At 35.5% G+C, this 15029-nt stretch overlaps 1 protein-coding gene across 2 annotated transcripts; it reads left to right on the top strand.

Annotated features, from left to right (window-relative positions):
- The first annotated feature begins 255 nt into the window (after nucleotides 1-255).
- On the top strand, nucleotides 256-10915 carry NBDY (negative regulator of P-body association). 2 transcript variants are annotated; one of them, XM_087427443.1, is made up of 4 exons: nucleotides 256-572; nucleotides 2281-2417; nucleotides 9163-9228; nucleotides 10520-10915. In XM_087427443.1, the coding sequence occupies exon 1, from the start codon at nucleotides 337-339 to the stop codon at nucleotides 541-543; it is 207 nt and encodes a 68-aa protein (XP_087283569.1). In that variant the 5' UTR covers nucleotides 256-336; the 3' UTR covers nucleotides 544-572; nucleotides 2281-2417; nucleotides 9163-9228; nucleotides 10520-10915. The 2 variants fall into 2 exon arrangements, with proteins under 2 accessions (XP_087283569.1, XP_004443423.3); XM_004443366.3 differs by lacking the exon at nucleotides 9163-9228 and having other exon boundaries at nucleotides 10520-10911.
- The last annotated feature ends 4114 nt before the right edge of the window (nucleotides 10916-15029 follow it).

The following is a 15029-nucleotide window of genomic DNA, read 5'->3' as shown; positions in this document are numbered from 1 at the left end:
AAGTAACCCTGAATTTCTTCTAATCTTAAAATTGCATAGATTGTATAAGACTGTCCATAGATTTAGTTACACTTGGGGGGAGGGACAATGAAAAAACATTATATTAAATAAACCCATCGTTTATTTAAGACCCATCCTTCTAGAAACTTTAAAATGGGGTAGGGTAGGGAGCGGGGATGGAGGCGGAGGAGGGATATACGTCTCAGGATACAGGAAATACGGTAAGAGGGAACCGGGAGGAAGCACTATGCTTGGAGGGGACTCGCCGCCATCTCAGGTCTCTCAGCCTCGCCAGGGTCCCCTGGAGAGAGCTGACTCCCGGGTTCTATAATCCTTATGGGGGACCAACCTTGTGGATCCGGGAGATCCACGCTCCCAACTGGAAACACACGGGAAATCAAGCCTCCAAAAAAGCGCTGCCTCCTAGCTCCACGGTGGGATTATCCGGAAGGAACTCCCAACCGAGGAAGTACCCCTCTTCCCTCCGCACCTCCTCCTGCATCACCCGGCCTGAAGTCGCACCCTCCTCCTCCGGAGAAGTAGTAGAATATACTTCTCCCACCACAAACCAGGTCAGATTCTTTCTTTCTCATCTGCGACATCCAGGCTCCCTGAAAATTATTATGTATTCTCTCAGATCTCCTCCTTTTCCCTGTTCTCACCACGATTTCAAAATTGAAGAAAGGCATGCAGGCATTAAATAGCTCTTTCACAAAATATGCTTGGTTGAAATTATAGATATTTAATGGCATTAAGTAATTATTTTTAATATATTAGCTGCGATAATTGTAGTCATCTTTTTCAAGAAATAGATTTAAATGTTTTGATATGCTTAAAAATAATTCAATGGAGCCGAGGTGGGGAGTACAAGCAAAATATTCATGAGTTGAAATTGTTAAAGCTGGATAATATATACATGGGGAATCATTATACTGTTCTCGCTACTTTTGTGTATATTTGAAACATTTTCATTTGAAAAATGCTTGGTTCAAGATCAGTAACATCAATGTATTGAAGGCTTAATTCCTATGCCTGGCACCGTGCTAAGAGAGGGTATTGCAAGGTGCCTTTTCGGAAGTGTGTGTTTCCTTGTGTATGGTGGGAGAATTTAATAAGTAAAAAAAAAGTTACAATATGGTAAATCAAACCCAAGTGCTAGAATGTTTGCTTGTTCAAGGTATTCAGGAAGCACCAAGGATGGATCAAGTCATTCTGCCTGGTAGTAATCATGAACCATCAAAGAGGAAGGGGGAACTTTGGGTGGGTCTTAAAGGGTGAGTGACATCTGCTGTGTTGAGGGAGAGGGAATGCTTTTCAGGCCTAGTATTTCCAGAACAGAAGCACCAAGTCAGGCTTGTTCTGGGAAAAGCTTGAGTATAACTCAGAATCTATGAGAAGGACTAGGAGGTGTGAGATAGAGTGTTGCAGAGCCTTGAATGTTATGCTAAGGAGTATGCAGTTTAATCCATAAGCAGTGGCAACCATTGAAGATTTTCAAGCAAGTGATGTATTTTAGGAGTCCAGTTTTTACTATCAGAGAAGCAATCTCCTATTTAGATGAGCTTTTAGAATGCAAAAAATAAAACCAAATCTGACTGAAGCCTCACAGATCCTTGTAATCTAAAGAAAACAGGACATCCTTTTTTCATTCAAACAATAAACCTTTATGGAGCCCTTACTAGGCATTGTGCTGAAAGACGTAGGGAATGGATGGCCAAGGTATAGTGCTTGGTACATAGTAGGAGTGAAACAGATATTTGAATAAATAAGTCAATTAATAATAGAATAACAGTGGCAACTAAGAGGGTTCTGGACTTGGGCTTGGTGTTAGTGCATAGAAAAAGAATGAGCTCAATTTCGCTTGAAAGCATCACCGGGTCATTCTTTACAGCTTGACTTCCCTCAACTTTACCTGTCTGTCCAAAGGGGTAGTTGTAGTGGGAGGGAGGACATAGGGATAGCAGTGGTCATATAGCAAACAAAGGAGGTTGTCTAGGGCAAGAAGTGCAAGAGCTACATAATTTCCTTCAGTGATTCAAATCATTGAAAATTGTAATAATAGCTAATATTTACAGAACATTTTTTATGTGCCAGACACTGTTCTAAAGGGCTGAGTCTATTCTCTTAATTGCTATGCAATAGACCCCTTATAATACTATCGCTATAACTGTTTTACAGAAATATATCATTGAAATGATATGGTGGAGCATAAGGACTTGAGGAGGCCAGGGGAAGACAATAACAGAAGAAATGATTTCACCTTATTTTACTATTTTTCAGTCTTTGAGGGATTGCAGTATGACTCCATTTCCTTGGTGCATTTGTAAAATAGTTCACCTAGTGAAGACAATGAAGATTATTGAAAATGCTACCCTGCTTTTTCTGATATCCTGCACTGGGAAGTTGCGATTTTTAAGGTAATCTCGTTACCAAAAACTTATTAAGGAGGAGGAGAAATAAGAGTTGATTATGACACATTAAAAATAACTAGCAAAATAAAAAACAAAGAGCTAGTACCAAATGATAAAATTGAAACCATTTTCTGCATTATATAAAACCATACATACCATATAATAATAATGTAATCTATGAGCTGTTTTGTTAGATTCATCCCTAATTACCTTATCATTTCTGTTGTTACTGTGAAACATATCTTTTAAACCACATTTTTTGATTATTGCTGGTAAGTAGGAACATGATTGATATTTTTAATTACTGATTTTATATACTGCAGCCTTTCTGAATTCTATTTGTTCTAATAATTTGTAGATTCTCTTGGACTGTCTGTTAATTAATTATATTGTGAATAATGACAGTTTCTTCCTTTCCAGTGTTTATCTTTTAGCTTGTCTTACTGTACTAGCTAGGATCTTCAGTACAACGAGAAATACTAGCAGTGATTTTCTTGTCTTGCTCCTGAATTTACAAGGGAATTCTACAAATGTCTCACCATTTTTAATAGATTTTCTTTTTCAGGTTAAGGAAGTTTCTTTCTATTCTTAGTTTCCTGAGAGTTTTATTATGAATGAGTATGGAGTTTTTTTCTCTAAATACTTGATATCTACTGCCATGATCATATGGGGTTTTTCCTCCATTAATATGAAGTGTAACTGTGTGATAAATTACAATAATCAATTTTCTAATATATTTCCTGTTTTTTATTTCATCAGGCCTTACCACTGAATATTTTGTTTCCCATTTTAATAATTTTTGCTTTTAGCCTTATTTTTTTCTTTACTCTCTTTGCTCTTATTCTAATTTATTTATTTTGACCTTTAGCTCAGTAATTTTCAGTCTTTCTAAAATAAGAATTTATGACTATAAATTTTCCACTTCAGTGTATATTTCCTCAGAACAATGCCTGTCTCTTAAATAACCTCAGTACATGTGTCAAAATAGACAGTTGACATTATTCAATTTTTTTTATGTTTTGTAAACTTTTGTTGTCAAGATTGTTCACTCATACTCACTGAAAAAGGGATGAGTTTGGGAGAACATATATTTCAAATGGACAATGTAAGCTATATTATAGTTCTTTTTTTCCAGTTTTATTGAAATATATTTGACATAAAACATTGTTGTAAGTTTAAGGTGTACAATGTGATGATTTCTATATGTATATATTACAAAATGATTACCACCATTAGGTTAGTTAACATATCAGTCATCTCACATGGTTACCATTTTTTTGTATGTGGTGAGAACTTTTAAGACCTACTCTCTTAGTAACTTTTAAGTATACAATATAGTTTTGTTAACTATAGTCACTATACTATAGTTAGATAACTATAGTATTAACTATAGTATACTGTACGTCATGCTGTTCATTAGATCACCAGAACTCATTCATGTTATAACTGCAAGTTTATATCGTTTGACGACCTTCACCCATTTCCCATACCCTCCCACCCCTGGAAACCACCAATCTGCTCTGTTTCTGAGTTTGTTTTTTTTAGATTCTGTTCATAAATGAGATCATACAGTATTTGTCTTTCTCTGTCTGACATTTCACTTAGCAAAATGCCCTCAAGGTTTATCTTTTATGTCAGAAATAGAATCTCCTTCCTTTTTTTTTTTTTAGTGAGGAAGATTGGCCCTGAGCTTACGTCTGTTGCCAATCCTCCTCTTTTTGCTTGAGGAAGATTGGCCCTGAGCTAACATCTGTGCCAGTCTTCCTCTATTTTGTATATGTGTTGCCCCCACAGCATGGCTTGATGAGTGGTGTAGGTCCATGCCCAGGATCCAAACCCATGAACCCTGGGCCGCCAAAGCGGGGAGCGCTGAACTTAACCACTATGCCACCAGGGCAGCCCCTAGAATCTCCTTCTTTTTTATGGCTGAATAATATTCCATTGTGTGTGTGTGTGTGTGCACGCGCACATGTGTGTGTCACATTTTCTTTGTTCATCTGTTGATGGACACTTAGGTTGTTTTCATGTCTTGGTTACTACAAATAATGATGTAGTGAACATGGGGGTGCAGATATCTCTTTGAGATAGTCTTTTCAATTCCTTCAGATATATACCTAGAAGTGGAGTTGCTGGATCATATAGTAGTCCTATTTTTAATTCTTTGAGCAACCTCCATACTGTTTTCCATAGTAGATGTACCAATTTACATTCCCACCAACAGTGCACAAGGGTTCCCTTTTCTCTGTATCCACACCATCATTTGTTATCTCTTGTTTTTTTTTGATAATAGCCATTCTAACAAGTGTGAGACATCTCATTGTGGTTTTGATTTGCATTTTCTTGATGATTAGTGGTTTTGAGCACCCTTTCATGTACCTGTTGGCCCTTTGAATATCTTCTTTGGAAAAATATCTATAAAGGTCCTTTGAACCTTTTTTTTTTGTGTGAGGAGGACTAGCCCTGAGCTAACATCTGATGCCAATCCTCCCCTTTTTTCTTGAGGAAGATTGGCCCTGAGCTAACATCCGTGCCCATCTTCCTCTACTTTATATGGGACACCGCCACAGCATGGCCTAACAAGTGGTGCGTCGGTGCGTGCCTGAGATCTGAACCTGCGAACCTGCGAACTCCGGGCCGTGGAAGCGGAGCACGCACACTTAACCGCTTGCGCCACTGGGCCGGCCCCCTTTGAACCTTTTCTAATTGGATTATTTGTTTTTCTACTGTTGTGTTGTATGAGTTCCTTATATATTTTGGATATTAATTCCTTATCAGATATGTGGTTTGCAAATATTTTTTCCCATTCCATAGGCTTCCTTTTCACTTTGTTCATTTCTTTTGCTGTGCAGAAGCTTTTTAGTTTGATGTAGTCCCACTTGCTTATTTTTTGCTTACATTGCTTGTGCTTTGGGTGTTATATCCATAAAATCATTGCAAAGACCAATGTCAAGAAGCTTTTTCCCTATGTTTTCTTCTAGGAGTTTTATGGTTTCAGGTCTTACTTTTAAGTCTTTAATCCATGTTGAATTAACTTTTGTGAGTGGTGTAAGATAGGACTCCAGTTTCATTCTTTTTCATGTGAATATCCATTTTTTATAGCATCATTTATTGAATAGACTGTCTTTTCTTCATTAAGTACTCTTGGCTCCCTTGTCAAATATTAGTTGACCATATATGTGGGGGCTTATTTCCGGGCTCTCAATTCTGTTCCATCGGTCTATGTGTCTGTTTTTATGCCAGTACCATACTGTTTTGATTATTATAGCTTTATAGTATAGTTTGAAATCAGTGTTCCAATACTATTATCTAGGCCATATTCCAACTTGACCAATTGTTCCAGTAATGTCTTTTATAGCTATTTTCTTTTCTTAGTCAAAGTTTCAATCCAGGATGATGCATTGCATTTAGTTGTCATGTCACTTCAGTTTTCTTTAATCTAGAGTAGTTCAGCCTTTCTTTGTCTTTCATGACATTGCCAATTTTTAAAAACATGCAGCAGTTGATTTTGTAGATTACCCCTTAATTTAAGTTTGTGTGCTATTTCCTCGTTATTATATTTAGATTATGCATTTTGGCAGGAATACCGGAGAAGTAGTGTTGTATTGTTCTCAGGGCATCATATCAGTGGCACATGATTCTGGTTTGACCCCTTAGAAGTAATGTTAACCTTGATTACTTAGTTAAGATGTTGTTTCCTAGATTAATTCACTCTAAAGTTACCATTTTTCTCTTTGTAGTTAATAATTTTGCTGAGGACACTTTAAAACTGTGTAAATGTCCTGTTCCTCATCAAACTAAAATCCACTGGTTTTAATATCCACTGATAATTCTTGACTGAATCAGTTATTGTTTTGATGGCTGCAAAATGGTAATTTTCAAACTCCATAACTTTTACTACATTTATTAGTTTGTATTCTACCTCAAGGAAGAGCGTTTTTTCTCCATATAGTTTATTTATTTATATTAGTTTGGACACATAGATTTTTACTTTATTTCATGAATATCCTATTGCTATCATTATTTATTTTAATGTTCAACTTGTCCCAGATTTAGCCGGTGACAGCCCATTCAAGCTGGCTTCTCTGTACATTTGATGTGTTCTCATCATTCTTTGATACATACTTTGACTTCAGCATTTCCTTACTTCCTTACTTTCAGGCTTATCTTATATTTCTTACCTCATTGACCATTTCTCTATGGAGCACTGGTACCTTTTAGTGGGAGATAGTATTTAGAAACCAAGACATGGGTACATGGATATTTTTTAGCTTGACATTTTATTCTTTTCCATTTAATTGCACTTAGTAGAGACAACATGGTTTATATGATACTGATTATTTAGTATTTGTTGAGATTTGCCTTATGTTCTAAAGAAAATGATCAATTTAGAAGTGTTTCATGTGTGCCTGAAAAGATTTCGTATACAATAATTGTTACATGTAGGGTTATATAAATGTCCATTAAACTTTTAACTGTGTTGTTTGTCTTCCATATCACTATTTTGTTTGTTTGTTAGAGCTATAAATTACTGAGAGAGGTAGACTTAAAATCTCCCACTGTGATTGTAGATTTGTCAAATTCTTATAGTTCTGTAAATTTTTGTTTTACATGTTTGAGGCTTTGTTATTATGTATTTACAAGTATAAAATATATATGTATTTTATAATTTTTAGTGACCTGTTTTACCTTTCTGCATTTAAAGTCTATTTTGTTTGATAGACTTTCCTTTGGATGATATTTCTTTTTCCATCCTTTTACTTACTCTCTTTTTCTCTTTCTTTTATTTTTCAGAAAATATTCTACCAAAAAAAGTGAATGCATTGATTTATTTCTGAATTTACCAGCAGGATTTATAATTAGCAGTAGGGATAAGCTTTATATCGCCACACTTTTTTCTTCATCAACTTTTTATTTTATAAAATTTTAACTCTTCAGAAAAGTCAAAAGAAACCTTTCATGTAGATCCAAGTGTTTATTTTGTTAATATGGTTTATCTCTTTATAAGTATATATATATATATATATATATATACTTTTTTTACTGAATCGTTTGGAGGTAACTTGCGTATATCACGACACTTCAGCCCTAAACACTTCAGTGTGTATCTGTTAAGAACAAGAGCATTACTATTATCACACTCAGAGAAATTGAACAATGATATTGTCTAATATACTATCCATGTGAAAGTTCCCCAGTTGTTCTAACAATATCCTTTATAGCTTTTTATTTGTTTTGATGCATGATCCACTCAAGAATCACGCACTGTATTTAGTTGTCATGCCACTTTGGTCTTTTTAAAACTAGGATAGCACCATCTCATCCTTTTTTTTTTTATTTTTTCATAACATTAGCATTTCTGATGAGTCTAGGCAGTTGTCCCACATATGTCCCACCATCTGAACTTGTCTATTTTCCCATGATTAATTTAAGCATTTTTAGCAAGAAGACTACATAAGTGATGTTGTGTCCTTGCTATTACATCACGTCAGGAGGCACAAAATGCCAGTTTGTCCTGTTCATTATTAATAGTGCTAAGTTGGTTGACTTTTTTTAAAGGCTTTTTTTGAGAGCAGTTTTAGGTTCACAGCAAAATTGAGAAGGAAATTACAGAGATTTTTCGTAAACCTTCTGCCTCCACACTTGCATAGCCTTTTCTATTATCGACATCCCCTACCAGCATGGTATGTTTGTCACAATTGATGAACCTACATTGACATATCATAATCACTCAAAGTCCGTAGTTACATTATTATTCACTTGGTGTTATATATTCTGTGGGTTTGGACAAATGTATAATACATTTGCAAAATGTATATTTTCACTGCCTTGAAAATCCTCTGTGCTCCACCAATTCATCCCTGCCCTCTCAATCCCTGGTAACCACTGATCTTCTTACTGTCGCTATAGTTTTACTTTTTCCAGAATGTTCTATAGTTGGAATCATGCAGTATGCAGCCTTTTCAGATTGGCTTTTTTCCCTTAGTATTATGCATTTAAGTTTTCTCCTTATAAATGAGCTCGGTAGCTCATTTCTTTTTAGCTCTGAATAACATTCCACTGTCTGGAGGTGCGAGTTTATTTATCCATTCACCTACTGAAGGACATCTTGGTTGCATCCAAGTTTTGGCAATTATGAATAAAGCTGCTATAAACATCCATGTAAACGTTTTTGTGTGGACATAAGTTTTCAACTTTTTGGGTAAATATCAAGAAGCCTGATTGCTTATATTTATATTTTTTATGTTTATAATTATATTTATTTATATTTATATATACACATGCACATGCATATACACACACACACATGTACATTTGACACACCACTTGACAATAAGTTGCCTCATGACTCCTAAGTACTTCAGTGTGTGTTCCTTAAAGACCTTATTCATTTTCCACAAATTATGCCAATAATTATCCTTTACAGCAAAAAAAGAAAAGAAAAGAAAATCTGGTCCAGGATCTAATCCAAAATCATATGTTGCATTTAGCTGTCATATCTGTTTTGTTTCCTTTAATCTTCAATAGTTTCTTAGACTGTATCTAAGAAAAAATATTTTTCAAGATAACGGTTATTTTATAAAATGTCCTTCAATTTCAGTTTTTCTGATGTTTCCTCATGATTAGGTTCAGCTTATGCACTTTTGGCAAGGAATACCACTGAAATGATGATTTGTCCTTCTCAGTTTATTGTATCAGGAGGCACATGGTGTCAATTTGTTCTATAACTTTAACTTTTAATTTCTTGTTACAGAGTACTGTTGAGGAGATTTCAGAACGTAAGGCTTTGATGCCCTTTGGTGATTTCATGGATAGCTAGGTTGGTGGGTACTTTTTACTTTCTCCTTAGGAAATAGTCACTTTTTTTTGGACACAGGTAGAATTATAGTTTATAAATAGCACCATATTCCCTGTCTAGCTTGCTTCTTTGTAGAAGTGCTCAGCATTAAAAGGAATTCTTATGTCTATTCTGCTATCAAATTTTCTTGCCTCAGAGCATTTACCTAGCCTGGCTGGTTGTCTGTCTGTTTCTCTCTCAGAAGAGTTATTTCAGCAGCTTCATGATCAGAGTCTCCCTAATCAACTTTCTCTGTGAGGTTAGCCATTTTTTTCCCCTCTCATTACATAAGGACCTTCCTATACTACTTTAGATTGATTATTTTTAAAAGGAAAATATGATATGATCAAATTCCTTTCCTGGTAAGCTTACTTCCTGACATATTATCATATCATTTCGGTCTTTTATCTTTCTTGGAAGTGCACCAGCTTTTCTTGCATTAATTCTGTATTACTTTTCTATTATTGCCATAACAAATTTATCACAAACTTAAGGGTTTAAAAAAAACATTTATTATCTTATAGTTGTGTAGGTCAGAAACTTGGTACAAGTCTCATCGGATGAAAATCAAGGTGTTGGCAGGCTGCTTTCCTTTCTGGAGGTTCCAGGGGAAAATCTGTGTCTTACTCATTTGGTTGTTTGCAGAATTCAGTTCCTCATGCTGAATTCTGAATTCGTAGGTCTGAGATCCCTGTTTCCTTTCTGGCTGTCAATTGAGGGCTGTTCCCAGCTTCTAGAGGCCACCTGCGTTCTTTGGCTTGTTGCACCCTTCTTCAGTCTTCAAAGCCAACAACAGTAGGTCAGGTCTTTCTCACACTAGAATTTCTCCATGTTCTTTTTTTTTATTCTGAGAGATACAAGCTTTAGAAATTTACATCACCTAGGATATATGTATCTGTTTGAGTAGCATTACACTAAAAAAGATATATAGTGACACGAAGAAAATGTGGTATTTATTTTTCTTTTAAAAATAATGGTTTTATGAATCACTTTTAAGGAAAAAATAGGTAACAGAAGCATTCTTATGTTGTTATAAGAGAATCTTTTCTAAAATCATAAAATCTGGGTTCAAATATGATTTCTTCATTCTGATTATATCACCTGAAGCAAGTTATGGAACTTCATAGTCCAATTTTCATCTCTGTAAATGAGGATAATAAATATCTGTCACATTTGACTCATAAGCTATTATTAAGGTCAAATGGCATAAGTAAAATTAAAAAAAAATATGTGCAAGTAACAATATATTAAAATAAATCTATTGTGATTTTAGTTTTGGCAGAGCTCTCAAGTCAATATCTGTCAACTTCTACAAGCTTCCAAAGTCAGCCGTGAAACCACCACACTTCATTTGCAAAAACGTGAATGAAAGCAAGTTTCCTGACTATTATCCTCAACCATAAAGAGTGTATAAAATGGTCCTCATGGATAGTAGATGCAGACATTTTTCTACAAGTGGACTATATGTACCCAACACCCACTAATAAGAGTGGGTATTGATAGGGGTTTTTATCCTCATCTCACAAATTTTTTCAGCTTTATTGAGGTATAATTGACAAATAAAGTTGTAAGATGAAGTGTACATTGTGATGATTTAATATATGTATACATTGTGAAAGTATATACGTATACATGTGTGAAATAATTAACACATCCATCACCTCACATTTATCTTTTTATTTTGGTGAGAACATTTAAGTTCTACTTTCTTAACAAATTTCAATTATGTACTACAGTGTATGTTTTACGTTAGATCTTCAGACCTTATTCATCTTATAGCTGAATGTTTATACCCTTTGACCAACCTCTCCCTGTTTCCCCACCTCCCAGCCCTTGGCAACGACTTTTATACTCTCTATTTCTAAGAGTTTGACTTTTTTTGTTTAGATTCCACATACAAGTGATTCCATGCAGTATTTGTCTTTCTCTGTCTGGCTTATTTCACTTAGCGTAATGCCCTTAAGATCCATCCATGTTGTCACAAATTTCAGAATTTCCTTCTTTCTCATGGCTGAACATATATAAAATCATGTCTTCATCCTTTCAACCATTGATAAACACTTAAGTTGTTTCCATATCTTGGCTATTGTGAACAATGCTGCAATGAACATGGGAGTATGGTTCTCTCTTCGATATGCTGTTTTCATTTCCTTTGGATATATACCCAGAAGTCTCCAATATCTTTCGTCTTCACATCTCTCTCTACTCAGCTGGGGAAAAGTCCTCTGTTTTTAAGGACTCATGAAATTAGTGTTACCACCCAGGTAATCCAGAATAATCTCCCTCATCTGAAGGTCCTTAACTTAATCACATCAGCACTGTTACTTTTGCCATAGGTAAAATAGCCATAGGTACTGGGAATTAGGGTGTGGACTTCTTTGGGTAGACATAATTCTGCCTACCACAGATTCCATTACAGCAGCCAACCACAACCTGACACCCAGATCATGATCCATTCATTCTTTCATTCAATCAGTAAAAATATATTGAGCATCTCCTAAATGCCAGGCATTTTTCTAGATGCCAGGGTTATGAAAATACGACATCTCACTCACCCAAAGAGTTCATAAACTGATTTGGTAAGTTCTATAGATAGAGACTGGCACAGAGTGTTATAAGGCAATATCGGAGGACATATACCTTAGACTAATAAGGCCAGGGATGGCCTCCTCTGTGAATCAGTGTCTAAGCTAAGTCTTTAAAAAGGGAGTAAAGAAGTATTAAATTAGGATGGGTGATAGTAGAGGGGCAAATAGAGGGAAGAACTTCAATCAGTGAGAATAGAATGACCAAAGGTACAGAAGTTTGAGATAGCCTGTTCTTGTTGGGGGATGGAGGTGGATGGTGGGCAGGTCTACAAGTCATATGGTTTTTCTGGAGAGGAGAGGTGAGGCTAGATCAACAAGCTGGATCACGAAGATGAAGACTTTGTGTGCCATGCTAGGTAGGTGTAAGAAAAATCTGTAAGAAATGGGAAATTATTCAAGATTTTTAAGGAGGGTACTATGTTCACATATATATTTTATATAGATCATACTAGGGGACATGTGGAGGATAGTGCAGAAAGAGATTGGGGTAAAAAAAACCATTTAAGATACTTTTGTGATAATCCTGACAAGAAATGATGAGAGCCTGAACTCAATCAATCATAGTTGGGGTGGATCACGGAGGAATAGATTTGAGAAAGATTGATGAAGTGTTACTGATTAGATGGTATATCAATCAGGGTTCAGCCAGAGAAAGAGAACCAGTAAGAAATATATATTAAGAAATGTATTGCAAGGAATTGGCTTATGCGGTTGTGAGGACTGGCTAGGCAAGTCTGAAATCCACAGAGCAGTCTCATAGGAAATGCAGGCTGGAACTCTCTGGTGCAGGCTGAAGCTGATGTTCACAGGTGAAATTTCTTCAGGGAAGCCTTAGCTGTACTCTTAAGGCCCATCAACTGATTGAACCAGGCTCACCCAGATAATCTAGGATAGTCTTTACTTAAAGGAGATTACAGACGTTAATCATATCTACAAAATGGCTTCATAGCAGCACCTTAGATCAGTGCTTGATTGAATAACTGGGGAATCTAGCCTAGCCAAGTTTACACATTGAAAGACCATCACAGATGGGATGGAGGCCAATGGAGGCAGAATAATGGAGAATGATTCTCAAGTTTCTGGCTTGAGTATTAGGTGAAATCACTGAGATATAGAATACAAGAGAAGGAGCATGTTTTAAACATTTTGAGTAAGATAGATGTAAAGTTCTGAGATTGCAAGAAAAATTTCTATGAAATAAATACATTTGGAAACCATCAGCATAAATGTGATAGTTGAACCAGGGAGGTAAATTTGATGATCTAGAAGAGGGTGTATATGGGGAAAAGTTATGAGTTGAGAAGGAAATTCTGAGGACCACCAACATTTAAGAATTATATAGAAAAAGATGAAAAGATAAAGAAGAAATAGGATGAGGAGCGAACTCAGAAGTGTTTGATGCCTAGTTTTAATAAAAATGTAGTGAACAGCAGCATGATATATATTAGAGGGTTCAGTAAGTTTAGTACTGAAAAATATATATTTGTGAATTCACTAGTGAATTTAGCATGAATGGTTTCAGTGTTAGAGCAGAAGCCAGACTGCAGTGGGTTGAATGACTAGGAGGTACCAAATTGAAGCTAGTTGGTGTAGACCACTCATAGGAGATGTTTAGATGAGAAGGGGAGGATAAAAATTGATGATATAACAAAAAGGATGATAACTATAAGAGGATTAAGTACCAAGGGAGGATTTAAAAAATGGTAGATTGTTGTTATTATCTACTACTTAATGAAGGAAATCATATGGTATTTGACCTTCTCCCTCTGACAGATAATGACAACAATAAACAAACACATAAAGACGGAGATTGGATTGGTGGTTACCAGAGGGGAAGGGTGGAGGGAGGAGGGCAAAAGGGCTAATCCGGCACATGTGTGTGGTGATGAGTTGTAATTAGTATTTGGGTGGTGAACATGATGTAATCTATGCAGAAATAGAAGTATAATGATGTACACCTGAAATTTATACAATGTTATAAACCAACGTTACTGCAATAAACAAAAAATTTAAAAAATAATAAAGTTTAGACTCCTCAGCCTAAAATAAAATAAAATAAAATGAAAAATGGTAGAAACTTGAGAAAGTTTATTGGCTGAAAGTAACAAGAAAAGAAGGAGAGATTAAAGATCTACGAGAGAAGAGAATACATAATAACTGAGAAAGAAAAGAATAGGCCTACTTTTTAGAGGGTGATACAATGCCAAGGGAAGGAATTGTTTTCTTCTTTGGATGGGAATAGAGTAGTGGCTCTCAATGAAGGGAATATAAACCCAAGGGGATGGTTTGAAAGTTTGTGAGAGGCGTTTTAGATCATCGTAATGATTGGAGGGCTTCCTGGCATATTGTGGGCAGGGTCAGGGTTGGTGAATGTTCTGCAGTATGTAAGACAGCCTGCACAAAAAATAATTTTCTTATATCCCATACACCTTTTGAATATCCCATTGTATGTTCATATAGGTGAAAAACTTGTTTATATTGATCTAGGCCTTGAATCATGCTCCATTTTATATACAAAGAAGAAAGTTTTAATATACACTGACTTTTCCAGGAATGCAACTACCATGTAAACCTATGTAAGTTCTTACTTTGTTTTGTTCAGGGTGTTACCAAGAATGTTTATTTTAGGAAATCATGTCACCTACAAAAATACTCCTCTTGGATATTTGAAATAACGGTAATAACACACCAGTAGCAGTCAGCATTTGCAGCTGCCACATTTACAGTCATTCTTTGTATATTTTTCTGCATTTGTCTTCTAGTGCCGTCATGTCCCAGCATTTACATATTGAAATAATACATTTTATTTCATTATAAACTACTTTCTTTGTATATCTCTTTCATATTATAGATATCAAATTTTTGAAATTATGTGCATTTTATTTCAGTATAGTAAAATAGGCATTAAAATATTTAAGAAAGGGGGCCAGATAGGATTGAGAAGCACTAGCCCAGAGGAAAAAAGATAAGAATGGGTGAGAACTTAATACATTTTATTTAGAGATGCAGGAATTTGTGAGAATGGCTATGCATTAGGCTTTTTGGTAGAGGTTACCATAGCTCTAATTGCCAAATCTAGTGAATTGCTTTCAGTCCTTATCTGGACCCTGTGTAACATTTAAAATTTTCTCCTCTCTTCCTTTCTATGACATCCTTCTCTTCCAGTTCTACTTTTACATATCTGGCCATTGTTCC

Source organism: Ceratotherium simum, chromosome X (genome assembly GCF_057802395.1).
Source record: "Ceratotherium simum simum isolate JZ-2026a chromosome X, ASM5780239v1, whole genome shotgun sequence".
Classification (NCBI taxonomy): Eukaryota; Metazoa; Chordata; class Mammalia; order Perissodactyla; family Rhinocerotidae; genus Ceratotherium; species Ceratotherium simum.
The sequence above is the reverse complement of the archived record's forward strand: the minus strand, read 5'-3'. Positions and strand labels throughout refer to the sequence as shown.